Genomic DNA, 26182 nt, shown 5'->3' with positions numbered 1-26182 from the left:
CTAAGATCAAGAGTTGACAAATGGGACCTCATAAAATTGAAAAGCTTCTGTAAGGAAAGGACACTGTCAATAGGACAAAACGCCAGTCCACAGATTGGGAGAAGATCATTACCAATGCTACATCTGATAGAAGACTAATATCTAATATATACAAAGAACTCAAGAAGTTAGACTCCAGAGAATCAAATAACCCTATTAAAAATTGAGGGACAGAGCTAAATAAAGAATTCTCAACTGAAGATTATCGAATGGCTGAGAAGCACCTAAAGAAATGTTCAACATCCTTAGTCATCAGGGAAATGCAAATCAAAACAACCCTGAGATTCTACCTCACACCAGTCAAAATGACTAAGACAAAAAACTCAGGTGACAACAGATGCTGGCGAGGATGAGGAGAAAGAGGAACACTCCTCCATTATTGGTGGGATTGCAAGCTGGGACAACCTCTCTGGAAATCAGTCTGGAGATGGTTCCTCAGAAAATTGGACATAGTGCTACTTGAGGACCCAACTATACCACTCCTGGGCATATACCCAAAAGATGCTCCAACATATAACAAGGACACATGTTCTACTATGTTCATAGCAGCTTTACTTATAATAGCCAGAAGCTAGAAAGAACCCAGATGCCCTTCAACAAAGGAATGGATACAGAAAATATGGTACATCTACACAATGGAATATTACTCAGCTATCAAAAACAATGACTTTATGAAATTCGTAGGCAAATGGTTGGAACTGGAAAATATCATCCTGAGTGAGGTAACCCAGTCACAAAAGATCATACATGGCATGCACTCGCTGATAAGTGGATATTAACCCAAAAGCTCAGAATACCCAAGATATAATCCACAGACCACATGAAGCTCAAGAAGTTGGAAGACCGAAGAGTGGATGCTTCAGTTCTTTTTAGAGGGGAGAACAAAATACTCACAGGAGGAAATACAGAGACGAAGTGTGGAGCAGAGACTGAGGGAAAAGTCATCTACCCCACCCAGGGATCCATTCTATATATAGTCACCAAACCCAGACACTATTGCGAGTGCCAAGAAGTGCATGCTGACAGGAGCCTTATATAGCTGTCTCCTGAGAGGCTCTCTTAGAGCCTGAGAAATAGAGTAAAATCCTGTGAACCAACCATTGGGTTGGAAACAGGGCTCCAATGGAGGAGTTAGAAAAAGAACTGAAGGAGCTGAAGGGGTTTTCAACCCCACAGGAAGAACAACAATATCAACCAACCAGACCTCCCCAGAGCCCCCAGAGACTAAACCCGTGGCTCCACCTGCATTTGTAGCAGAGGAAGGCTTTATCTGACATCAGTGAGTGGAGAGACCCTCAGTCCTGTGAAGGTGCAATGCCTCCATGTAGGAAATGCCAGGGTGGGAGATGGGAGGGAGTAGGCAGGTAGGTGGGAGAACACTCAAAGAGGCTGGTGGAGAGGGGAAGGGATAGGGAGACTTCAGAGGGGAAATCGGAAAGGGGATAATATTTGAAATGTAAGTAAAGAAAATATCTAATAAAAAAGAGAGAAAAAAAAGATACAGCACTCTTAGCTCCTTGTCTAGCACCATGTCTGTCTAGATGGTGCCATGCTTTCTGCCACTGAGGATAATGGACTAAGCTCTGAAACTGTAAGCTAGCTATAATTTAATGTCTATCTTTATAAGAGTTGCTTGGGTCATGGTGTCTCTTCACAGCAGTAAAACATAAGACACTAGCTCAGGTCTTACCTCTTTGCATGAAGCCATAGTTCTGTTGGATTAGGGTCCTACCTGGTCCCCTTATTTATTTGTATCCATCGACCCCCAAAGATTCCATCTGATGGCAGCATCAAAACTGTATCGTGGTACAAGGAGAGAAGTGCATTCGTGACTTTCAAAGGTGGTTAAAGGTCGTCGTGTTAGCATGTTAGCATGTACCTCAGCGGTAGTACAGAAGTAAGAGCAAGAGACCTTATGGGTTCTTTCTGTAGCACTGTTCTGTGGGAGACGTGTGCTTAGTTGGCAGACACTGGGTACAAAGTTCTAGCGAGACGCTGAAACAGCCCATCAGTTTAATCTTTAATTTTTTTATGTTGGGCAGCAAATACCTGATTGAGAAAATGGCCCCTCTAGGTAGCATGGAGCATGTTAGTCAAGCTGGATGTGAGCTGCTTAGCCATCCCTCGTCTTTGTCACTCACATCACTGTGTGGCTGAGAATAACTCCTGGGTATCATTTCTTCAGTCTTTTCTCCCTCTTCTTGGTCCTCAGGTTGAACTTCCTCTTCTAGGAAGGCCTTTTGTGTTATCCCAATAAACTTAATACAGTTAGTTATTATAAACCAGACAAACACAGTTCATAGTTTTAAAAGTTGCATGTATTTACAATTGCCCTGTGATTATGCTCTGTGTCTTAGTTAGGGTTTTACTGCTGTGAACAGACACTATGGTCAAGGCGACTCTTACAAGGACAACATTTACTTGGAGCTGGCTTACATCATCAAGGTGGGAGCATGGCAGCATCCAGGCAGGCTTGGTGCAGGAGGAGCTGAGGGTTCTACAGCTTCATCTGAAGGCCACTAGAGAAGACTGGCTTCCAGGCAGCTAGGACAAGGGTCTTAAAGCCCATGCTCACAATGACACACCTACTCCAACAAGGCTACACCTCCTAATAGTGCCACTCCCTGGGCCAAACATTCAGAGCACCACAGGTTGTGCCTCCGTTTGTGTACAGATGTATGAGGGCACATAAAAGCCTGGTCATGTGTGGAAGTCAGGAGAAAACATCCAGGGTTCATGCTGTCTTCCAGTGGGATCAAACCCTGTTCTCTTCTGTTTTGTGTCTACAAGTGACAAACACCTTCACTCAGTAAGCCGGCTCATTGGCCTTCAGCATCTTGTGACTGATTGAGAATAGCAACAGAGCTAATACAAGAGCTGTTGAATAGCAGGGTGTAAGCAGCACACACTCTGGATGAGGTGCCCGAGTTCCGTTTGAATGGTTATGACAGCTCTTCTCTCAGGTCTTACAGAGGCTTAATGAAAACACTACAGGTTTTCCTCATGCACTTAGCAGACCACCCCCACATGACAGTGCTAGATATCAAACTGCGTACAGGAAGGTTTCAGCAGTTGCTTTAAAGTCCGTACGTAAAGTAGGGAGCTCTGCCACTGTTCTGCAGTTAGGTTGACTCCCGCACTCTCTTAGGTTCTGATCTCATGGAGCCTTGTGGTCTGAGGGGACTCAGCTTGTGTCCATCACACACACAGCTGGGTGCACCTGGTATAGCTGCTGTCTCCTTGCTCCCCAGAGACGCCTGCGCTGAGAGTGTGGGTCCCTGACTGAAGTGGGTTCCACACTTTTGTGCTTTCTCACTTCTTTCCTGGGAGAATCTTTCCTTCAGGGGAACACTGTTTAAAGCAGTGCAGTAGAAAGTACAAATCATAGTTTCTGCCACGTTGAGAGAGTTGTTTCTTGGGAAACGTGTCTGTATTTAGCGTGATCTAGAAGACACGTGATCACAAGCATCTGATCATGTACACTTCCCTCTGTTTATCCCAATGAGGAAGGTGTCTGTGTATCTCTCTTTCACCCTTCTGTAACCTTCCTGGCTTCTTCCCACAGTAAGGTCCTGCTAACTGCTGAAGGCAGCAGTGCCGGGTTTTATAATGGAGGGCAGACGGTAAATGGCCTCCTTTTCTGTCTGTAGAAGGATTTGTGATTCTTTCATTTAGTTGAGTTTCTGGAAGACTCATGATTTCTTCTGACCTTCAGAACAGCTTTAAATCTTTGCAATTGTTGAGGCTCCGATTTTGTAGAGTAGATAGGTATCCATTTATTAATACCCTCCACTTTCTCCCTGCAGATCCAGGCAATGTATTTTATAACCCTGGTCTACATGCTTAAGGAGAAAGCAAAGACCAGCTGTGAGGTCCTGTTACTGGGCATTGGTGATAAGGCAACCTCTGGTGTCTGGGTAAAGCATGCCCTCTGACATAAGATCCTGTGGAAGTTACCCCCCACCCAGTATATTGGAAGAAAAATCGGCCACAGAGCACTGCATATCATAGCTACAACCGGGCTTCAGCAGGCACTGGAGATCACATGTTTGTGAAATAGGCAAAGGGCTGAGCTGTTTGCAGAGATGCTGTGCTTAGCAGCTTGAGAAAAGCAGGGCTGGAGAGATGGCTCAGCCACTAAAGGCTAGGCTCACAGCCAAAAGTATGAGAGAAAAGTGACAGAGCGCCTTGATCCTACTGTATTTTGGAACTCCAGATCTTGGCAAGGGTTCATTTGTGTGCCAGGGGACATAGGGCAAGGAAATGAAGGGAAAACCTAGAATTCTGTGTCTGAAAACGGCATGAACTTTCATGGCGGCCTGCCTGGGCCTCCCTGGGCCTCCCATCCCATATTCTCAGACCCATTCTTAGTGCTAAGACCACCTTGTATCCTCCTCCTCTTTCCATCTAAGAATTGAAAAGTAGATGTTCAAGTAAGGAAATGAATTAAGAAGCTGGAAATGACTGCATGGAGCCTGCAGGAGCTGAGCTCAGATACCGCTCAAGCAGGATATGACCCGGAAAACTGGAAGAGTCCCCCTACCCCCATTACATTTCGCTGTGCTCCAGGGAGTTAGAAAGGTGTACCTTAAGAGCACAAGTATTTGAACGCTTGAAATCTTGGCTCCATATACTGCAACATCTGAAGTTTGTAATTTAGACTGTAATGGGGTGGAATGTAGGTTACATTAAAACAAGAGCAGACCTGACAGGACACTTAGTGTACGTTCACAGACTTTTTTAAAAGGCAAAATCAATCTGTATTTGTGGTGGAAGATGAAGAGTTACTGAAGCAGGACCCTGACAGTTACTCCTGTGGTGTTGGCATGTCCTAATTCTTGGTTTGGAGGAACCGTGGGATGACTCGGCTGGTAAAGGTCGTTGCCTCCAGACAATGCAGCCTGAAAACCTAACTTTGATCTTTAGATCTCACAAAGAGAAGGGGGGAGAGGACAGACTCCACAGAGTCCTTCTCTGACTGTCACATACACCCACATACCCCTACTAGCAATACATTTACTTTTAAAACCCACTGGGATGCTTGAATTGTGTGCTGTCTCCTATAAATGTTACAATAACGTTGAAACTGGGCAAAGGCTCAAGTTCTCACCAAGCAGATACAAAGTGTCATGGGTGGATGAATAGAAGAGTAGCTTCCCTCCTTCCTTTCCTTCCATCTTCCTTCTCTCCTTCCTGTTCCTTCCCTCCCGAGATCAGATCAAAATCCCACCCGGGGTTTGGGCATGGCTCAGCATGGAATCTTACTGTGTATACAGCCAGTGTCCTCTAGTTGTAGGAATGTTTGCTCAGTGATTCTCTAAGCCCTTTGGGTGGAGTGAGGGATAAGTTACCTTGGAGCTCCTGGCTCCTTTTCTGGGGTATTTCCAAGCTATTACTTCTTGATTTAGCCAAATGAAAAATTTACCATGATTTCTTGTTCTGTTTCACACTGGTAGATAGAAAGTGTGTGCCTTTGGAACCTGCTGGCCTCCCTAGGCATAGACTTCAAATGCTGGCCTCCCTAGGCATAGACTTCGAAGAAGACTGTGGGTGTTGGTAGGAGTTGTCCAGTGCAGGGACTGTATTCATCAGCTCGGGACTGGTAGTTCCTAGTGGAGGAGCTGGATTCCGCTGTGTACAGGTTCACCATGTCTCTGCTTTCCTTCCCAACCTCTGCTTCTTGTGACTTTCAGAGCCTTAGACAAACTGAATGGATTCCAGTTAGAGAACTTCACCTTGAAGGTTGCCTACATCCCAGATGAAACTGCTGCCCAGCAAAGCCCCTCACCTCAGCTCCGAGGGCGCCGGGGGCCAGGGCAGCGGGGCTCATCCAGGCAGACGTCTCCAGGATCCGTGTCCAAGCAGAAGCCCTGTGACCTGCCGCTGCGCCTGCTGGTGCCCACCCAGTTTGTTGGAGCCATTATAGGAAAAGAAGGTGCCACCATTCGCAACATCACCAAACAGACCCAGTCTAAGTAAGTGTGTGGGATGGGTGGCCACTGTCCCCTTTGCTCAGCGTCAGGCTGTGACACAGGAACTTGATGTCTTTCTGGACAGAGTTAGGAGCCCTCTTAAGCCTTGTCACCTGATCATGCATTGTCGGTTGCATAAAACCTCTAAGAAAACTCATTTTCTCACATGAATGGAAAGCAAGTAGTACTCGATGCTACTGTGATGGGAAAAGCCCTAGTGGACTACAGGGCTGTGTGTGGGTCATTCTCTGTCACTTGTCCCTCCTGCCAGACTGCAGTGCTCCACCCATCTTATCTCAGCATCAGTGTAGAGATGATTTTAGCCTGGGTTTACTTCAGTGAAGAATAGTTCATCCACTGCGTATGGTAATATACACCTGACTCGGGAGGAGCAGGAGGAGGGGCAGGTGTTCCTGAACATTCTTAGCTATCTAATGAATTTGAAGATAACTGGGGCTGCATGAAACAAACAAAACCAAAAAGGGCTGAGAAGTTAGCTCAGTGCATCAAAGCACTTACCCTGGGGACCAACTTCCGTGGCCATCTGCATCCATCCCTGCACCCTGTGATAGAAGGTGAGAATCGGCTTCTGAAAACTGTCTTCTGACTTTTCAGAAAATGTTTTACATTTGTGTGTGTGTGTGTGTGTGTGTGTGTGTGTGTGTGTGTGTGTGTGTGTGTGTGTGTGCGCGCGCGCACCTGCCTGCCTATAGTAGCCAGAAGAACTAGAATCATAGGTTGTGTGAGCTTCCTGACGTGAGTCCTAGAGCCTGAACTCAGTTCCTCTGCACAAGCAGTGTTTTTAACTGCTGAGCAGTCTTTCCAGACCCCCACATCTCTTCCCATGTTCTCCAGGCACACCCACCCCCATACTCACACACCTCACACACACACACACACACACGTGAAGAAGAATGTTTTATCCTCCAGTCTAAATTTGTCCTGTGATTAAGCTGATTTTATAATGGCTTTTTCTTGAGGATGTTTGATAATGTTATTTGTCAGGTTTTAAGGGATAGGAAAATCATGTTCAAACCTCAGAAATCACTTGGGTGGAGTCAGGCGGGAACTAATGTCATTTTTTTTACCACATCCCCAATGTGTACAGAGCCACTGCCCAATACACAAGAAGCCACTGCATTTCTAAATGATCAAGATGGCTGTGCATGAATTATGTTTGAGACCCATTGCCCAGATCTAGGATCCTGTCTCAGATTGCAAGTTCCAGCACATTACAGTTTTCTTGTTTTATCCTGCGCACCACTCTTTGTGCAGTCTGGATATTTCTATTCAAAGAAGCTTGCTGCTAAAGTCTGCCTCCACTTCTACCTCTGTAGAGTGCTGCATGCCAGACACATTACCACATCTTTCCTCAGCTCGATCCATCTACAGAAATGACTAGATGATCTTAGTTTTTAAATGTAAGAATAAGGGTTTCATATGATCAGAGAAATTAAGAACAGTCTTTTTCTGAAAAGAGCACCGTGGCTCTATGTCGCCCTTCTGCCTGACTCTGCTCCACGGGCCTCAGAGAGATGCCTGTCTAGATTGTGGGCACCTTGCCTGAAGATGACCGGGAGACTCATTTTCATGCAGAACGGAAAAGAATTGTATCTAGTGATGGTTGCCTGTTTAGCCAGCCTGCTGGGGCATCCTGCCCTGCTTTGAAGCAAGAGACACTAAGTGTTGGATACCCATACACAAAACTAATGATTCCAAATTCATAATTAGTGGGTGGGGAGAACAACTGAACCATTATCTAGGTCAAGGCCTCTTAAACTTTCCATGTGACTCCTATTTACCTAAGAAAAATTTACAGATCCTTCAAAAACAGATCTATAAGGTTCAAATCAAGCATTTACTGATAATAAATCATTAAAAATGTATTTAAAATAATTCTTTGGCACTCGTGTGATTTTGCCATCAATTAAAGCTGAAAACTGATTGTGCATGGTAATGAGATGGATGCCTTGTTTGTTGCCACAGAAAGAATTAACTACTGGCTGGGTAGTTGACCCTGCAGGGCGTGGAGCAGCTTCGAGCTTTTCAAGGGGATCAATGCTTTTATTCTGTACTCAGCATGGAGCACACTGCTTCACATAAATATGTAGGACAAAATGGCACAAGTATATTTAGACCCTCTAGAACTCGTTGGAAATTCTGTCCTAATCCCAAGCCAAAATCATTTAATGATTTTTTAAATGCAACTCAAAAGAGCAACTCAAACACCAATTTCTGAAATATCAAATATTCTTACACAGTACAATCCAAAACATGCCAATTTGATGTGTGTTGAGGAATGATGGTAGGAGGATGTCAAAAGTCTTTGTTTTTCTCACTTAAACCATGTTTCTCTAAGAACAGAATCCTTTAGGTGTGCAGTAAAGACAGTAATCCTGTCTCTGAGGTGTTGAATGCCGTGTTCTCGGTGGAGAGGAAATACACACAGGGTGAAGTGCAGAGTGTCTGTGTTGTTCGTTCAGAACCAAGGCTGCGGTACAGTTACCGGATCCGTGTCCGAGTGCTGCCGGAAACACACTGCAATCATTCCACTTGAGATTGGGAAATGAATTTTGGTCACCTCCTTTTCAGAAACCTTTTCTGTTGCAAAAATTTTCACAGCCCTCACATTTAGTAGTGGGACCCATGTGAAGTTGTGACCCACAGTTTAAGAAGCTGGGACGTGGACCAGTGTACCTAGCTGTCATCTAAAGTGTAGCGTGACCTGCTTCCTTCCATACTTTGGGAACTTAGTGCATGGTTGCTCCTTGGTATAGCAGCTTTCGTTCCTTCTAGCCTGCTAATGAGGTCTGTCAGATAAAGGACCTTACGTTGAACTCAAGGTAGGCAGATGGGGCACAGCAGAAAGGAGTGGCTTTTGTCATATCTGATGATTCAGTCGCCAGGCTGTGCCAGTGGACTCAATTAAGTCTTGCCACTGAAACTAACCATTACCAGAACCTGTGACTCTGGAACAGTCCCAGGGGAGGGTGCTGGTCACCAGAGCAACATTCGTTCCCTTCTCAGAATCAGAGCTTTATAGCCCTTAGCCCTGTGAAGGGTTGGAAATTATACCAAAGGAGGGCCATGAGCATGTGAGAGGACAGCCACATGGCCGATGACTAGCTTTAAAATCTGTTAGGAAAATGGCATTGGAGCTGTTATCTAGACATACTTTAATGTATTATATGTTCATAGTACTTGTTTGTTTCATTTCAATATTAAGTTACAGGTTTTAATTCTGAGGCAAATTCTAATAAAGTGAAAGCCAAGCTTAGTTTTATTGACTTCTTGAAGTAGCCGTTCTTACGGCAGTGAGTCCCTAAGAGAGGAGAAAGCTCCAAGACCACCCAGCCATTGCTTAGGTGTCCCAAAAACACACACTTAGAGGCAGCTAATGTTCATGGTTAATTAAAACTGTACAAATGCACAAAATTTTAAAAGAATGAATTAGGTTCTTGTCACCCGAGTCATTAATTTTTGGCCTTTGTGCCTGTATATAGGACTTCTTATATGCATCTGTTAACTTGTAACTTTAAAAATGACTCATGATATTTTCACTTAAGATCAAGGGCTTCTTTCTGTTGCTATGGTCTGTAAAACACAGGTGTAGCTTATGGTACTTGTTCCCTGCTCCCGGTCCTGGGCACCATCCTGGTATCATACAGCTGTGTGATCTGTGCAGACAATGACTTAACCATCTTCATTCTAACAAGCAGAGTAGTAATTCCAACATTTTTCTTTCTTAGTAGAAATAGTACTACAATAAACATTACCACACCAGTGATTTCTGCATGAACATTTGGCAGTTTCTAGAGAAGTTTTTGATTGTCACATTTAGGTAAAGGGTATTACTGTCTTCTCGTAGAGAGAGGCAACAGCTGCTGCTAGGTCCACAGAAAGAATGAACTTGGCATAAAATGTATGAGTTTTGAGGATGAGAAGTCTGCCCTCAATCAGTTCACTTTTTGGACCTTTAGGTCAGAAATGATGAGGACCTGTGAGGTGGCTCAGCAGGGGAACGTGTTTGCAGTGGGAGCCTAATCGGAGTTTGACTCCATGCATCCATGTGAAAGCTCGATGCAGGTGCACATATATCAGGGCCCTGGTACTCCTGCTGGGACATGGGAGGTGGAGACAGGAGACTCCAGAAGACTGCAGGTCAGCTAGCTTGGAGCACAACGAATGGCAGAAACAAGAGGGACCATTCATCAGTGAAGAGGAACGTGAGAGCCACTTTCTCTGATCTCCACACATGCATTGTGGTCTGTGTGAGTGTCCTGCTCACAGACATCGCCCACAACAATGATACTTTTTTAAATCAATCAACGTTACACTTCAGCTGGTCCTGCCATTTGCCACCAAAAATGTAGATCAGTCTCATTGCCCGTCACTTCAAGAGTATTTCATTTTATGCATCTTAAAATATTTACAGGTCTAGAAAAAAAATCATGTATTAATTGATATAGATATAATTACTAGCTGGTTTAAATATCAGTTGAGTTTATTGGTGACTTGCTCTGTGTGTGTGTGTGTGTGTGTGTGTGTGTGTGTGTGTGTGTGTGTGTGTGTTTCTGAGACAGGGTTTCTCTGTATAGCTCTGCCCATCCTGGAATTCTCTGTAAAGCAGGCTGGCCTCAAACTCAAGAGTCCTGCTTGTGGGATTAAAGGTGTGCCCCGCTACTACCTGGTTCATTCTTTTTTTTTAAGTCACTTTTTTGGTCACCTCTTTAGTTGCTGTCACCATTTGTTGTCTCCTTTCTCTGTGAAGGAGGAAGAGCCCTGTAAACAGATGCTGGATGAGTGAAGTCTGTCACAGGGTGATGGGTGAGCGCTCTGTGTCTGACGGGACCAGCCTGGCTGTGGGATTCTGACTCTGGCGCACTTGACAAGCACTGTTCCCTGCAGCTCAGCTCTTGACACTACATGACTGCTCCGAGCATGTAAAGGGCTCAGGCAGAGTGAAAATATGCTCACACTTGGCTTGGATCGAGAAAAGGAGCATTCCTGGACTTGAAGTTTGTCCGTGGGCAAAGACTGAAGTTCAGTGTTGCTGAGTGTATTAGTACAAGTCTGGTTGCTGTGGTTAAACCAGCATAAGTCAGGAAAGGTTTTCACTGACTCAGGCTGTAGGGAAGACAGCCAGTCACAGTCCGGGGGTAGAGCAGGAGGCATTTTGTCACATTGTATCACAGTCAGGTAGCAGGGAAGGGTGAAGGCTCCTGTCCATATTGCTGTCCCGGATCCCAAACCATGCAGTGGTGTTTCCCCCACTTAGAGCATGTTCTCTCCAATCTGTAAACTGTCAAACATGCTTGGAAGTTTGTTACCATGGTGACTGTAAGCCCCATCAAGATGACAGTCAATATTATCCACCACAACAGGAAGAATGCACAAAACTTCCCAGGTTTGCAAGAACTGGGCGTGATGGTGAATGCCTGTGGTCTTAGCACTGTGCTGGCAGAGGCAGGAAACTGCAAGCCGAGGTTCCTTCCCTACTTTGGACCTTGTCTTAAAACATCCCCCATCCCGTCTGTAATACACCGGTGTTGACGCTGATCACGAGTCTCTGCTTTTTATAAAAGTGCGTCTTCCTTGCTTCCCCTATTAGTCCTGGCGTTTGTAGTTGGTAATCGACGCCTCCCTGTGGTGAATATACACTGACTGTCGTCATTTTCCTTTCTTCGTGCCTGCTATCAGGATCGATGTCCATCGTAAGGAGAATACAGGGGCCGCGGAGAAGTCCATTACTATCCTCTCTACCCCTGAAGGCACTTCTGCAGCTTGTAAGTCTATTCTGGAGATTATGCATAAGGAAGCGCAAGATATAAAATTGTGAGTAACGAGGTCCAGCCTGCCAAGAGGGCTCTTTGCTTTGTTGCAGATTTCTCTGACACAGTTCTTGGGAATTGCTAAGCAGCAGAGGGGAATGCTATCCTGATGAGATAGTGGTTGTTACTATGGACTTGGTGTGAAGCATCAAGTCTTTTAGAAACTGAACTACTCCATTTTCATTCATACTTAGATATGGAATGAGCAGCCATCTAAGGGGGAGACATGCAGCTGGAAGCCGGGACGTATAGCCAACCGAGGGCTGAGAAGGAATTTGGGATTCACCGAGATGGGCCTCAGGCCTTTATGGGCAGGCCTTGGGCATTCTGTTTTTGTCTACACCCAGCCACCCAGCCCCACCATGCACAGTAGGGCATGGAGGAGTGAAAGGACCTAATCCTGTGCCAAGGGTAACTGGAGACTGATCTGGGAGATTAGTCTAGAGCTGAGTGTCTCTGCCATCAAAAAGTTAGGTTGGGTTCTGTGCCACTTTGATGCACTGAACAGAGCAAGGAAGGCTCAAGGAAGTAGCCTGGGACCTCATTGCTTTTATTTACTTTGTAATGTCCACTGTATGTGTGCTTTAGTGATAGGTGTTTTGTGTGGGTATAATAATGTTTTTAGTATAGAGAAAATAAAGGGAAAGCCCACTGCCATGGAGTCCCTGGTGGCATTTAAAAATTGGGATATGTAACGTGGAAATTCTGAAAGGGGCGCTGGGGACGAAGTAAGGTGTCTGCTGAGTAAGTTTGATGACCTGAACTTGGGTCCCTAGACCCATGTCAAAGCTGGGTGTGCAGGTGGCATCTGCGCATCTCTAGCTTTGGGGAAGTAGAGACAGCAGGTCCTGGGGTTCTCTGGCCAGCATGTCTAGCCAGTCAGCGAGCTCCAGGTTTAGTGAGAGAGGCTGCCTCAAAGATAAAGTGGTGAGCGATGGAGACAGACATGTGACACCTCTGGCCACATACATGCACTCATGGGTGAGTACACTTACATGCGTGTGTATACACTCGCACCTAAACACAGAAAGAGAGAAGGGAGTCAGGGTTTCTCAGGCGCAGCATACAGAGGGCAGGCTCCGCTTCTGCTCAGTGGTCTCCCCATGTGGGGCCACTGCTGAGTTTTGAGTACCTGTTTATCTCTAGCTCTGCCGTTTCAGGGTTGTCCTGGCATTGCTCTTTGGTGCAGTGTTTTTTATTTTTGTGCGGTATTTTGATTTATACACTGTGTTCCACTTTGACTGGGAGATTCTATCACTGAGTATAGATATTACTTGATGTGACTAAAAGAAAAACTGTCTTAAAGATGAATTCCTATGTAAATGACCTGCTATTATTTCCCTCCGACCTGCATGAGTTGCTGGAATGTAGGGTAATTGCCAGCTCTTTTTAAGCTGGAGCCAGGGTGATATTTCTTATTACTGCAGTTAGGGAGGGGATGTTTCGTGAAAGAACACTGTCTTTTTATCCAGCGTTTACTCTCCCTGACTTTCTGACCACTTTTCTATTTACAGCACAGAGGAGATCCCCTTGAAGATTTTAGCTCACAATAACTTTGTAGGCCGTCTCATTGGTAAAGAAGGAAGGAACCTTAAAAAAATTGAGCAAGACACGGACACTAAAATCACGATATCTCCGTAAGTGCGTCCTGCTTGTGAAGCAGGGCTTTCAGATCCTGCTCTTAGGCCGTGTGTAAGCTCCCTGCTTACAGCTGTTTCTGCTCTGCTGTTAGGCTGCGAGCCCATTTCTCAGCCCGCTGCCTGCCCTGTTTGTAACCATATTGAAAGAATTGTGTGTTCTCACAGGGGTGGCAGGCATCTTCATACTCAACATTCATATTTTCCAGCCAAAGTCTTCATGGTATCATTGGCATCTACTTCCCGCTTTGGAATTTTAACCTAATTTATTTTCTTTCGCTGAATTACAAATTACGCCATCATTTGACAGCTTAAGACAATAGTCGCGGGGCTGGGGATTTAGCTCAGTGGTAGAGCGCTTACCTAGGAAGCGCAAGGCCCTGGGTTCGGTCCCCAGCTCCGAAAAAAAGAACCAAAAAAAAAAAAAAAAAAAAAAAAGACAATAGTTGCGTATGTTGCATGGCTTGTGCATGTGGGTCCTCAGTGTGGGGCCTGTCCACAGGGCTGCTCTTGAGCTGCAGCAGAGGGAGCGAGCAGGAGAGGGAAGGTACTGGGAGCCGCACTGCCTTAAGATGAAACCTAGAGTTTATCATACGATCTACACAAGTCAGCCCTTTTCCATGTGTGTAGGGACCGCAGGTTTCTTTGTGGGGAGCATACTTTTTGAGGTGTGCTATCACAGCTGGGTACATGCCTACTGTGATAATAAGGAAAAGCTTCTCTCTTCTGGGTAATAATCCTTGGTTTCTATCACAGGACCCCAGAAGGTGGGAAATGGCTGGTGAGCTGTAAGTGGATGATTGATAAAATTACAATACAAAATGTTGGCAGGGATGGCTTGCAAGTAGAGGCTTGAATTATATACTTACACAGTCTAAGCAAGTGTAGCCTCTGTTATATTGAACTCATGCCTACCTCATAGGCTTTACATTTCAAACACGAATGAGGAAAGGAGTAACAGCCCACCCATCTGGTGCAAGGCTAGTTTCCACCAAGTTCCTAGCAGAAAAAAATGGCAGTTTAACTCAGATCAGAGAACAGTCACGCCCCCCACCCCACCCCCGTCCTTTGAGTCTAGGTACACACATAGTCCCCTTTCTATGGTAAAGTTGCTTTTCCTCTCAAGACTACTGAAGGCTTAGGCATACACAGATATAACTTCTCATGGCTTTTGAAACTTCAGTAGGACCTGAGCTAAGCAAAGAATTTCTTAACGTTGTTGTCTGTTTAGGGTTTAAGTGAGGTTACCATAGACCATTTTAAAATTTAGTCAAGATGGCTTGATTTATGTTACTTCCTTTAGCCAACTTTAATCTAAATTCTGAGAATATTGGAGAAAATGGAGCTCCTCACACAGATGCTGGTCTGCTTCGGGGGAACTTACTGTATCCACGGCTTATTTCAGAGAACACAACTGAGGGCTGCTGCTGACCGGGATGGACCAGTGAAGCCCAGGCGCTTCCTGGCGGCAGCAAACATCCTTTGCTCACTCCTCCTCAACTCACTGCAGGGGTGGAATGAGGGGCTCAAGAAGTGTGCTGCACTTTATAACTCAGACATCATGAAACCACGTGCCCAGTCACTGCCATGGAGGGAGGAGAGGGAAGTTGGTACAAGTCTCAGACTTGGGTCTGTGGTGCATGGTCCCTGCTTTCTCCTGATGCTGGGCCAGCATTGGGTTTTAGTTGCCATGTAGGGCTGAATGGCTGTCACCCGTCTTCCTTCTGTCACTCTTGTTTTTTCTCTCTGCCCGCAGATTGCAGGAACTGACGTTGTACAATCCGGAGCGTACCATTACAGTTAAAGGCAATGTTGAGACGTGTGCCAAGGCTGAGGAGGAAATAATGAAGAAGATCAGGGAGTCCTATGAAAATGACATTGCTTCCATGAATGTTAGTTCTGGGGTGGGGATGGCACTTTTGTGATGGAGAGTTAAACATGTCTTGCTAGGAACTCTTTCAGTGGCTCCAGTGCTACCCGTGTTCTGAGTGTGTTGTGAGGACCAGACCAAGCCCTAGGTGGCACACAAGCCTTCGCACTGGGCTCAGCTGTCTCTGCGATCACTAACAAATTAGGTAGCTCTCATGCGTGGCTTCTTGATACACACGGGATGATTAATACCTGCCTACCAAAGGTCATTACCCCTTCTCTGTGTTAATTTGAGAATGTGAGCATTAGAAGGTGAGTTAGGTTCTGTTTCCCAGCAACAGTTGTGAGCCACAGCTTTCTTCTCTGTATTAGATGGCTGGTATCTCCTATTTTGCGTGTTCTTTAAGATTACAAGTACTATGCACGTAGAATTACTACTAGAAAAGCACAGTGTGGAGAGCAGGCAGCGACTTGGAAGGCTGAGGTGGACGGATTGCAAGGTCAAGCCCATCTTGAGAATTTAGAAGTTCCGTGTCTTGAATGTAGTACTGGGTTAGGGGATAGTGTAGCTTCTGTGCTAGAATGCTTCTCAGCATGCCTCAGCCCTACACTGCAGAGTCATCAAGCAGAAGCACGGGTTTGGATATTACTGTGTTACCATAGAAACCAATTCCTGCCACTACTTAGTGGACGGAGTGGTGCTAGCAGTGGGACAGTTCAAAAGCCCACAGTGTAAAAGATGCTCCTTAAATTCGAGGTGAGTGTTTTATCAAGCTTCAGTTGGGCCTGTCGTATGTCACAGTAATCTGAGAAGGGAATAGGACAGTATTTTGTCTGTGTGAAGAGCCTGGAGTGCTGGTCATTTTATCCCACATGATGGCCATGATTGCTGCTTCGCTAAATGTTTCATAAATGACGGAGCATTAGTCCACACTCCAGATCTGCTAGTGTCAGATGCACTCCAGTTCAGTTCTAGTCTCTACCTTTTCTAACGCTTGTAGATTAGGCTGCAGAGGTGGCTCAGTGTTTAGGACCGCTGGCTGCTCTCCAGAGGAAGAGGGTTTGGTTTCTAGCACCCAGAGTGCAGCTCACAAACATTCAATTCCAACTCTAGGGCCTCTACCACCCTCTTCTGGCTTCTGTGAGCACTGGATGCACGTGGCGTGCAGCTATACAAGCAACTGGAACGTCTATACACATGTATTTAAGGGATAAATACACCGACACAGTATTCCCTCGTGGTTCCTGTATCCTCCCAAAGGTGTGCTTAGACTGGGCCTGATTTTTGAAGGATTCAGCCAGAGGCAAGGACTGACGCTCCTCCCAGTGCTTGTTCTGAGTACTTGGTGTTATTTCAGAAAGTGCAGCTTATTAGTTCCCCCCGGCCAGCGCAGGACTCTGGGGTGTTTATGGAGGACCTGCAGCATGCCGCGCACCATTCTGTCTTAGTGCTCCGAGCTGATGGAGAAGGGGGGCACCACGCTTCCCTTGCATGCCTTTAAGACTCCTCAGTGCAGTGAACCCAGCCCTCAAATTTAGCCGTGCTGAGAAGTGTCAACTACCCATAATTCTGTGGGAATACCTACTGTGTTTAAAAAAACAAAAAATGAGTCTTAGTGTGGTATTTTTTTATTAGACAAAAGGTCAAATTCTGAATTCTGACATTTATACTCACTCCCTTGATTCTTTTGATAGAAAATTAAAGGTCCTCTTTACCATTGCAGCTTCAAGCACATTTAATCCCTGGATTAAATCTGAATGCCTTGGGTCTGTTCCCACCCACTTCAGGGATGCCACCTCCCACCTCAGGGCCCCCTTCAGCCATGACTCCTCCCTACCCTCAATTTGAGGTAAGTTTTTTGGCCCTTGCCACCACATTAAGTGCTCTAGTGGTGTTGTAGTCCGAGCTAGGTGGTAAAATGTTCGTGCCAACTCTGTGGTGTGATCTATCACTTGTCAATGGAAACTTTTAATTTAATCCCCAAATAAAATGAGCATGAGTTGTTTTGAAATGTGTGGGGTGATAGAGTTATGCAAATACGCCCTTTCTTTTTTTTTCTTGTCTCAAGTTTATTTGTAAAAACAGCATAGGACACTGGTCATCTGCAAACAGTGTGTGGGTAGGTGTGTCACAGAGTCCGTCTGTCTTTATACTGGCAGGAGCCTTTTCTATGGGGCCTTCACAGGGGCCTGGGCTGGAGCTTTGAATCTTGGGCTTTGGTTGGCAGAGCCTCCGACCCTTGGCCATGTAGCTTCGAATCTTCTTCCCAAGCTTGGGGTGAGCGATGAAAGCCAGACGGCTGAGTTTGTGGCTGGAGTCCTTTGGCATCTTGGGCTTGATGGCCTAAGGCTTCACGAGGGCCTTGATGGCCTCTGTTCCTGCACCCACTGCCTTGGCATTGTTGGCCTGCATCTTCTTCAGGCCTTTCTTGTTGTGCTTCTTGGCAAAGCTCACGTTCCTTAGAAACTTGGGATCGACCCCCTTAAGAGATTCGTATCTTTGTGACCAGGGTTTCTTGATGCCATTTCTGTGCCATTTGTGGGACTGGTTGTGTGTGGTGTGGTTCTTAGACTTGGCCAGGTCTGCACTGAAAGCCAGGGCTCCTGCAGCACCTGGGACCGGAAGAGAAAGAAAGCAAATACGCCATTTCAATAAAAAAAAAAATAGTTTTGGTAGATTTACTTTGTTGGTTTGTCCATTGGTGCAGTACTGCAGGGTCAAGGCTGATGGTTTTAGTGTTGAAGCTAAGAGGTTTTTAGAAGACTTCCATGCTGGACACAATGTGCACACTTGTAAGTTCAAGTACTGAGGCAGGAGGATTTTGAGGTTAAGGTAATCTGGCTTCCACAGCAAGACTTTGTCTCAAAGAAAAGTTTTTCTTTCATTTTTGCCACCTAGAAGTTAACTGCTTTAGGCTAGGCTTGTTTTCCATTGGGTGTGGGATGTTCCTGGTCAGTGAACCAAGGGAGTTTGCCTCACAGCTCTATTGTGTTCATGTATAGAACATGGAATCGTTTGTATTCTGTAGAGATTGTATGACAAATGCTTTTGTTTATTGAGACAGGACTTTTAAAATTTATTTTATGTGTGAATATTTGCACACATGCGTGTCTGTACCATATGTGCTGGTACGCACAGATGTCAGAAGATAGGTGTTGGGTCTCCTGGAGCTGTAGTTGTGAGTGGCCATGTGGGTGCCAGGGATTGAACCCAGCTTCTGTTCCTGCCTCTAGGTTTCTGCCTTGAATCTTGTATCTTTCTCTACAACTCACTGGCCATAGCTAGTTGTTTAAGTCTGGAAACTATGTAACAAACTGAGGATGGCTTTCACAGTGGGAACTGAATAAACATGTAGAAGTAATAGTGTGCACCTATATCTTCAGCTTCTTGGTGAGGGTGGACTAAAGAAGGGAGGCCTGCTTGAGCTGACAAGTTCAACATCACCCTGGACACCTGGAGAGCCTGTCTCTTCACCATGCGAAGCTTTCAGCTCAGATTTGGTACTGTGAAGTAGCTGGCAGATTTTCGCCTGATGGTGACAGTCTTGGGGAAATAAGAATGGAGTTCCCTCAAGTCTGACCTAGCTCTGCTGTGAATTTGTGCTGCTGGAGGTCAGGCTCCTCACTGCCCTGCGTCTGGTTTCGCAATGAAAGACCTGTAATCTCAGCCTCTAGTGGCTGGGGCATGAATACTGCTGTGAGTTCTTGGGCAGGTTGGGCTCCTTGGTGGGAGCAGGCAAGCCTAGGCTACAGAGTGAGACCTGAACTTGAAAGCAGGTACAGGGGATAGAGACCTGTACGGATGCTAGCACTTAGGAATGGGGCAGCTGGCTCTGAATTCAAGGCCAGTCTGATCTACATAGTTCCAGGAGAGTCGGAGCTAAACACAGATTCTTTATGTTCTTCCAGAAAGCAGCTTAAAACTACATAAAAACATATGTAATTACTTATTTCCTTAAAGAATTTCCTTCAGAATTGCCAATAGAATCATAAGGTATTTTCATGAGGTATATTTAGATTGAGAGGTCGAGGAGAATACAAATACAGGTAAAGTCTAGGCCACAAACATTCTTTCTATAGGAAAGAATTATAGGCTAGTTTTTGCTTTTTATATCCTGATGGTGATGTCTTTAAGAAACATTCATTGGTTTTAGGGGGCTGGAGAGATGGTTTGGTGGAAAAGGGTACTGGCTGCTCTTCCAAAGGATCCAGGTTCAATTCCCAAGTCATGACTTAACCTGTAACTTCAGTCCTAGGGGACCTGACATCTTCCGGCCTGCACTAGGCGCACACGCATGCACACACACACACACACACACACACACACACACACACACACACACACACAAATAATAATCATAATCATAAACAAAGATTGGTGTTGCAGTAAATATTTAAAAAATTGGCTAAACCTTTTATTCCGTGCTAATGATGGCACCTGTGGGGCCACGTGGCACTGCAGGGTACTTTTATCTCAGTGGCTCCACACTGCCCCCAACTACTCTCTGACCCAGGCAGTCCATGGGCTGTTCCAGTGTGGCATTTGCCACGATGGTCTCTAGTGTTAGTTCTAGTTAGTTCCCTGTGGGGCCAAATGGAGCTAACCATAATTTATCTCTCATTAGTATTTCTCCTGGTGGCTCTCTGTTAGCCGTGAACTCTCTGGTTCCAGGTACCCGGTAAAATCAAGACTCAAACTGCAACCCAACAATCAGATTTATGTTAAATTCTCAATCGACAATACATCCGAACGATAAACTCACAGCCAGTTGATAAGGATGTAAACCACCCACCTAGATAGGATAAATTTTCCTATAGAAATCCACCCCTTAAGAAATAAACATAAACCTTGGCAACTCAAGACCACCTGGATCTGGTGTCCTCCTCTGTCTCCATCTTGCTTCTCCTCATCCTTCCCCTTCTCTCCCTCCTTACAAAAGCTTTGTCCACGCCTTATTTTCTTACTGTCCAATCATGGCCTTGACCTACTTGTTCCAGTCCTCACCTGCGTACAGACACCCACCTACACACTGGTTTTTATGAGTCCTGTGGCAGTCAGCAGGAAACGTAGACTGGGCCTTGGAGTGAGGGCTTCTTCCCTTGCTTTCCCAGCCTTTCCTTTCTCTACTCCCTCACTGTCATCCCCTTGGCCTTTCTCATCCTTCCACTGCAGTCTTCGGTGGAGTTCAGCAGGACTACCTCCTTGCCTGAGGGGAAACTAGCTTTCTGTGGCTCCCCTTCCCCTGGGGCTGCCTGGTTAGAATCCCCTGGGAAGGGCCCTACCCAGCTTCCTTTTCAAAGCTCCCCAGGTGGCTTGATCTGTAGAGAGGCTGACAGCGCAGCCACCCCGTGTCCCACTTTCCTGAGCCAAATCTCAGTGGGAGAGGGCAGAGCTTGGGGTGCAGCTTTGTAAACGCTGAGGGAAACTTCTTGCTGCTCGCTCATTGTCAAGAGCTGTTCTCGCAGAGGAGACATAATTGCTGGAGGGAAGCTTATTTCCTTTTCACATCCATGCATGTGAGAAGAGATTTGAGGAGCATAAACACCCTGCTGATGTGTTCCTCTTTCTAGCCTGTTCTGTGTCTTATTTTAGAGAATAGTTTAAAAACCACCAGCAGCAACAAGTACCCTTACCCTTTCATCCTTAGTCATTCAAACTCTAGGCATCTGCCAAGCCAAAACACGTCTGTGGGATGCTGCCACATGTCTGTTCTCACTCTTCCAGATCTATGGTGGTATGCTGTGTGGATGCAGAACAAGCTTGCCTGTGTGTTATGGGAGGAGAGGGCTAGCTTACTTGCTGTCCTAGGGTCAAGGGTAGATGCCCTACTGCTCCTCCAGGACTGTGTAACACCATTCTCCAGCCTAAAGGAACTACTCAGACTCTAGCCAGCAAAGAGACAAAAAATAATGTCAGTGTCTACAGCGTGTGTTGATATTTAACCCTTGATAGGCATAGGGTCACCTTCACCATTCCCAAAGTAAATACCTGGGAACCCTTAGCTCACACCCAGAGATCCACAACACCACATTCTTCAATGAGGTAACAACAAAGGAACAGACAAGGAAGCTTTGGCTAGCTGCAAGGAGGCTAGGAAGCAGTCACTCTCGTGGTAGCAGTGTGTCTGTTAAACATGAATAGGAAAAGAGATGTTGGAGCAGCCATTCCTGTCAGTCTAGGTGGACTTAGCCTTTTCACCTCTTAAAGGAAACTCCAGAGTCTGTGAGTTCTTTCAGAGAGAAAGGGAGACTCTAAATTGTCAGGGAGGACATTTCATGTTGCAGTCTCCACACCTATGGGGTTGTTTTTTTATTTGTTTTTTCTTTTGACGTGCAGAGCATAAACTGGCATTCTGAGGATTATCTTGTATTTGAGGATACACCTGAAATAAATTCCTCTTTCACATGGCTGTCTGTGATTCTCAGCCTTATTTCTAAATCTAAATCACTGATGTAGTCCCCCAGTTTGAATTAACCCACAGTTGACCACTGCTACATATTCATTGAGGAGAGAAAACTCCTTGGTATAGCTTTTTTCTGTTTTGTTGTTGTTGGGAAAGAAACTGCGCAGCTTCCGTCTGGACAGACCACACCAGGCCAACACAGGCCCACGTGGACAAGCTTTATTTCGACAAGGGAGGGAGTGGGGGTCAAGGGAGGGAGAAGAAAGAGAGGAGGGAGGAAGGGTCTGCCTTTTATTTGAACTGGTGAAAGTGGGAGCTGAACCAATGAATGCTGGGAATGTATGGCCATTGCCACAGCAGCAGATGCACAGGTGACCAGGTCACTGCTGGAGGCCAGGGGTTCCCGATACCAACAATTGTTCTAGTGTATTCTTCTCTAGCTTATCTCAGAAAGGTGTCTGTAGAAAAATCACATTGTGTGTAGGGTTTTGAAGGATCCACTGGGGTCTTGAAGGCAGGAAGTAGCATATGTAACTGTACTCACCTATTAGTATCTGGTAGGTGGGACTACTCTTGGAAATACATTTTAAGAATTATATGTATATAAAGTAATTGGCCTGTACGTCTGTATACCACATGTGTGCCATGCCTGAGAAGGCCAGGGGAGGGTTTTAGATCCCTTGAAACTGTAGTTTCAAAAGATTGTAAGGCAACATGTGAATTCTGGGAATTGAACCCAGGTCTTCTCGGGAAGCAGCAAGTGCTCTCTCAATTGCTAAGCCATCTCTCCAACCCCAAAACTAGAACTTTTAAGGGTAACAGTTAAATTTACCAAAGCCTTATCATTTTGTTTTGTCTTGTTTTGAGACAAGGTCTCATATAACCCAGGCTGGCCTCAAACTCACTGTGTAGCCAAGGATGGTCCTGAACTTCTGGTCTCAAGCTTCTTCCTCTGAAGTGCCAGGATCACAGACATGTACACTGCCCTATTTAGTGTTCTGTTGTATGGGGATTGGACTCAGCTGTGTACATGCTAAGCTGGCTTGTGCCAACCGAGCTACACCCCAAGCCTCAGCACTGTCTTGTCTGTTCCTTTGTTCTTACCTCATCAAAGGATGTGGTGTTGTGGATCTCTGGGTGTGAGCTAAGGGTTCCTAGGTATTTACTCTGGGAATGGTGACGGTGACCCTGTGCCACACTGAGGTAACCATACGTGTGATAAGAAGCTTTCCTGCTTCCTGTCCCTGTTTGCTCCTTGTTCCTGGCTAGGAGGTAGCTCAGTGGTAGAGCTCTGCACTGTGCTAAGCTCAGACCAATGCTCAGTCCCCAAAGAAAGACCTTTCTATTAGCACTTATGTCAGAGACGTCAGAATATTTATTAAAACCATCTTCATCCTTGATGCCGTGTGGGATAAGAGTGAATTTCTGCTTGCATATTGCCTGCTAAGAGGTGTTCGAGTGTGCACATGTGTGTGCATGTGCACGTGTGGTTTGTAGGTGCACGTGCATCAGTGCGCACGTGGAGATAGGGATTGGTTTTGTGCCCCATCCTCTTGATCTCCGTCTTCATTGTTCTATTGTCTGTTTGTGAGTCTGCGTGGTGTGTGTTTGTGCTTATATGGCCTACGTGTACATGTAGGCATGCACATGTATGTGGATGTACAGCTCAGGTGTGGGAGTTGGAATGGGGCAGGGGTCTTAGACTTCCACTTTGTCTGAGGCAGCTGCCTACCTCAGATCCTCAGGCTTATGTGACAAGTACTTTGAGCCACCGAGCGATCTCTGTAGCCCTCCCTCCACGTTATTTTTGGAATAAAGTTCTTTCACTGAATCCGGTGCTTACTGACCTGGCTCAGCTGTCAGCCCTCAGTGAGCTCCAGGGATTCACCCGTGCACTTGGTGCTCCGATGTATAGATGCATGCCACCGTGCCTGGCTTCTCATAAGTGCTGGCTTCCAAACTCAGGTTTTACTTTACTGACTAACACATCTCCCCGTCCCTGGGAAGTCCCCTCCACACACACTCACACCACCACCACCACCACCATCAAGATGTTTTATGGTCTTTTAGAATTGTCTATGTTCTTTATGTAGACTTATTCATTTCTTCTTTGTGAGAGGAGAATGAAGTGTACTGTCTATGGATAAATGTCTTGTCCATGTTCCATTCCAGAACTCTATCCACTCATCCTTCCAAAGTAGTCTCTCTCCCAGAACCTATGAGGTTGATTTCTCCAAACAGCCAAAGTGATGTGTCTTCAAAAGACTTCAGACAGTCTCTGTTTCCTGCCTGGAAGCTGGTTCACTCGGTACTTAATTGACAAGACCCTCGTTTATAAACGACAGGAAATGCTCCATTCAGAAATGCCCAAACAGTAGGGAAGTAAGAGTTGGCAGCCAGAGAGGCAGACCAGAGCTGGAGCTGGCTGAGTACGCGCACAGTGTCTTAGCTGGCCATGTTGGCAGCTTGCAGTTGGGTTGGCAGGAATAAACCTGTGGGCTCTGGTCTTCACAGCTCTGATAGCTTCTTTACCCTTTTTTCTGAAGGTTCCAAGATAGTAGATTGAACTTGAAGTGGCAAGCATTCTGCTCTGACAGGACAAGGAAGCTGAGCGAGAACTTCTGTGTGGGTCACCAGAAGTCTGCTCTAAGGAGCAGACTGGAGCTGCTGTCTAAGGCCAGGGAGTTTCTCGGATTCCTTAAGATTTTTCATTGTGGGTGCAGTAAAACCTTTCTAAGCAAGTAAATCCCTGCATCATGTGAAGCCTTGGTTATGGGGAAAACTTCCTTTTTCTTTCTTTCTTTCTTTTTTTTTTTTAAGCTTTTTAGTATTTTGTTCAGGTCATAGAGTTGAGTAAACTTCGTTTTAGTTTCAGATCCAAATCTAGTTAAAAACAACTCCTCCCTCCCCCAAGTACCTATCTTACAGGCCAAAGGAAAACACTGGCACCCTGCCAGGTTCCTGGAGGCTGAGCTCTTGGCTGCCAGGCACGTCTCCATGCCTTTGTGATGCCTGAGATTTTGTTCCCTGCAAAGTAAATACACTTAACCTCACTGTTTGCTATTGCTTGTATCTTCCCATAGTGGGTGACTAGGAATTATTCACTGGCAGCCTTCGCCAGTTACACAAACGTTCAGCCTCACGGCTCAGCCTCTCGTTATTTCAAGACACAGCCCAGGGCTTGCCAAGAGTCCGAAGGGAGCCTTGCCACAGGCACCTGGCAGCAATCCCCTGGGAAGCAGCTTGCACCCTGTGACGACTGTCTTTCACCCTCACAGAGTATATGCAGGAACGGCCTCCTGTGTGTTCAGGACGGGGAACTTATACCCAGGAATGTGTGGGAAGGAAGGATGCTAGGAGGCTTCTCTCCTGTCTGCCTAGGGCTGCCAGTCAAAAGGAAATGGTGTGCTCATCTGGGCAGATCCTGGAAACATGGCTTCTCATGCTGGACTCTGTGAGAACACATTTTACAGACCGTCAAGTGGATGCCTGTGTCTCAGAGGGAAATTCCCTCGGGAAATAGTTTTTAGCCAGAGACTGCTGGGGGAGTGGAACTGGGGCCAGGGGAGATGGGTGATGTTTAGAACACCCTCATCCAGCTCCAGACGGCGGATGAGTCATTTAAGATGTACGGCCAGCAGTGTGCATGACTTACCATCGGTCTGCAGCACCATCTCCTGTATGGAAAGGACAGATGCTTCCAACTTGGCTTGTTCTGTTGGGCGGGCCCTCGTGCTTTCAAGGCAGCAGCTTTCCTCACATACAGGGCGTTCAGACAGCAGAGACTCCTCACGCATTGCCCTTTGCTGCTGCTGTGATGTTCTGTTGTGGTCATTTCAGCCACTCCTTTTCCATAGCTGGGGTGGGGTACTGCAAGAGACAATTCTGAAATTCTCACCAGGTCATTCATGTTTAAAACTCAGCCACCACCCCGTTCCTTTTTTCTTTGATACAGGGTTTCTCTATGAAGCCCTGGATGTGCTGGAACCAGCTCTATAGGTACACTAGGTTATCCTTGAACTCAGAGATTCACTGCCCTTATCTTTAAATTTCTTATTACAATTAGCTTCTTCTACCTCTAGAGATGTAAACATAAAACATTTTCTTTAAAATACAAATGATGTATACACTGCTTTATTGATGACTTCCCCCCCCCCCCCACCGCCACTGTATTTTTATTTCAGAACTCGGTGTTTGCGTAGGTGGTTTGCTCGAATGTCTGTCTGTTCACAGAGGTCCAAAGCAGAGGGTGAATCTCTTAGAACTGGAGTTACAGATGGCTGTTAGCCATGTGGGTGCTGGGAGTTGAACCTGGGTTCTCTGGAAGAGCAGCCAGTCCTGCTGAGCCATGGCTCCAGTCTCCACTTATATATGCTTTTCAAAAACAAACTTCTTATGTGCAGCAAGCTCCAGAACAATGGTTTATTCTA

The 26182-nt window shown here is 45.9% G+C and overlaps 2 protein-coding genes across 9 annotated transcripts in view; one reads left to right on the top strand and one right to left on the bottom strand.

Moving 5' to 3' along the window:
- Positions 1 to 26182, top strand: part of Igf2bp3 (insulin-like growth factor 2 mRNA binding protein 3) — a 134396-nt gene that overhangs the window by 96730 nt on the left and 11484 nt on the right. For all 8 annotated transcript variants that reach the window (XM_087657376.1, XM_087657377.1, XM_087657381.1 and 5 more), the window contains 5 exons: positions 5733 to 6014; positions 11712 to 11846; positions 13357 to 13479; positions 15236 to 15371; positions 17073 to 17198. In XM_087657376.1, coding sequence (XP_087513502.1) covers positions 5733 to 6014; positions 11712 to 11846; positions 13357 to 13479; positions 15236 to 15371; positions 17073 to 17198 — 802 coding nt within the window. The remainder of the gene's footprint in view (positions 1 to 5732; positions 6015 to 11711; positions 11847 to 13356; positions 13480 to 15235; positions 15372 to 17072; positions 17199 to 26182) is intronic.
- On the bottom strand, positions 17401 to 25622 carry LOC147994841 (large ribosomal subunit protein eL29-like). The gene is made up of 2 exons (XM_087659738.1): positions 25408 to 25622; positions 17401 to 17961 (listed from the first exon to the last, which is right to left on the bottom strand). Exons 1-2 carry the CDS (start codon positions 25547 to 25549, stop codon positions 17693 to 17695), a joined length of 411 nt encoding a protein of 136 aa, XP_087515864.1. The 5' UTR covers positions 25550 to 25622; the 3' UTR covers positions 17401 to 17692.

Source organism: Rattus norvegicus, chromosome 4 (genome assembly GCF_021556685.1).
Source record: "Rattus norvegicus strain SHRSP/BbbUtx chromosome 4, alternate assembly SHRSP_T2T, whole genome shotgun sequence".
NCBI classification, from domain to species: domain Eukaryota; kingdom Metazoa; phylum Chordata; class Mammalia; order Rodentia; family Muridae; genus Rattus; species Rattus norvegicus.
Note: the sequence above shows the minus strand (reverse complement) of the source record. Positions and strands in the feature narration are given on the sequence as shown.

Excerpts from the sequence above, each read along its gene's own strand:
- LOC147994841 (XM_087659738.1), bottom strand. The coding sequence starts at position 25,549 with ATGCGTGAGGAGTCTCTGCTGTCTGAACGCCCTGTATGTGAGGAAAGC. Across the intron at positions 17,962-25,407 it reads GATGGTGCTGCAGACCGATG|GTGCTGCAGGAGCCCTGGCT; the intron begins GTAAGTCATGCA and ends TTCCGGTCCCAG.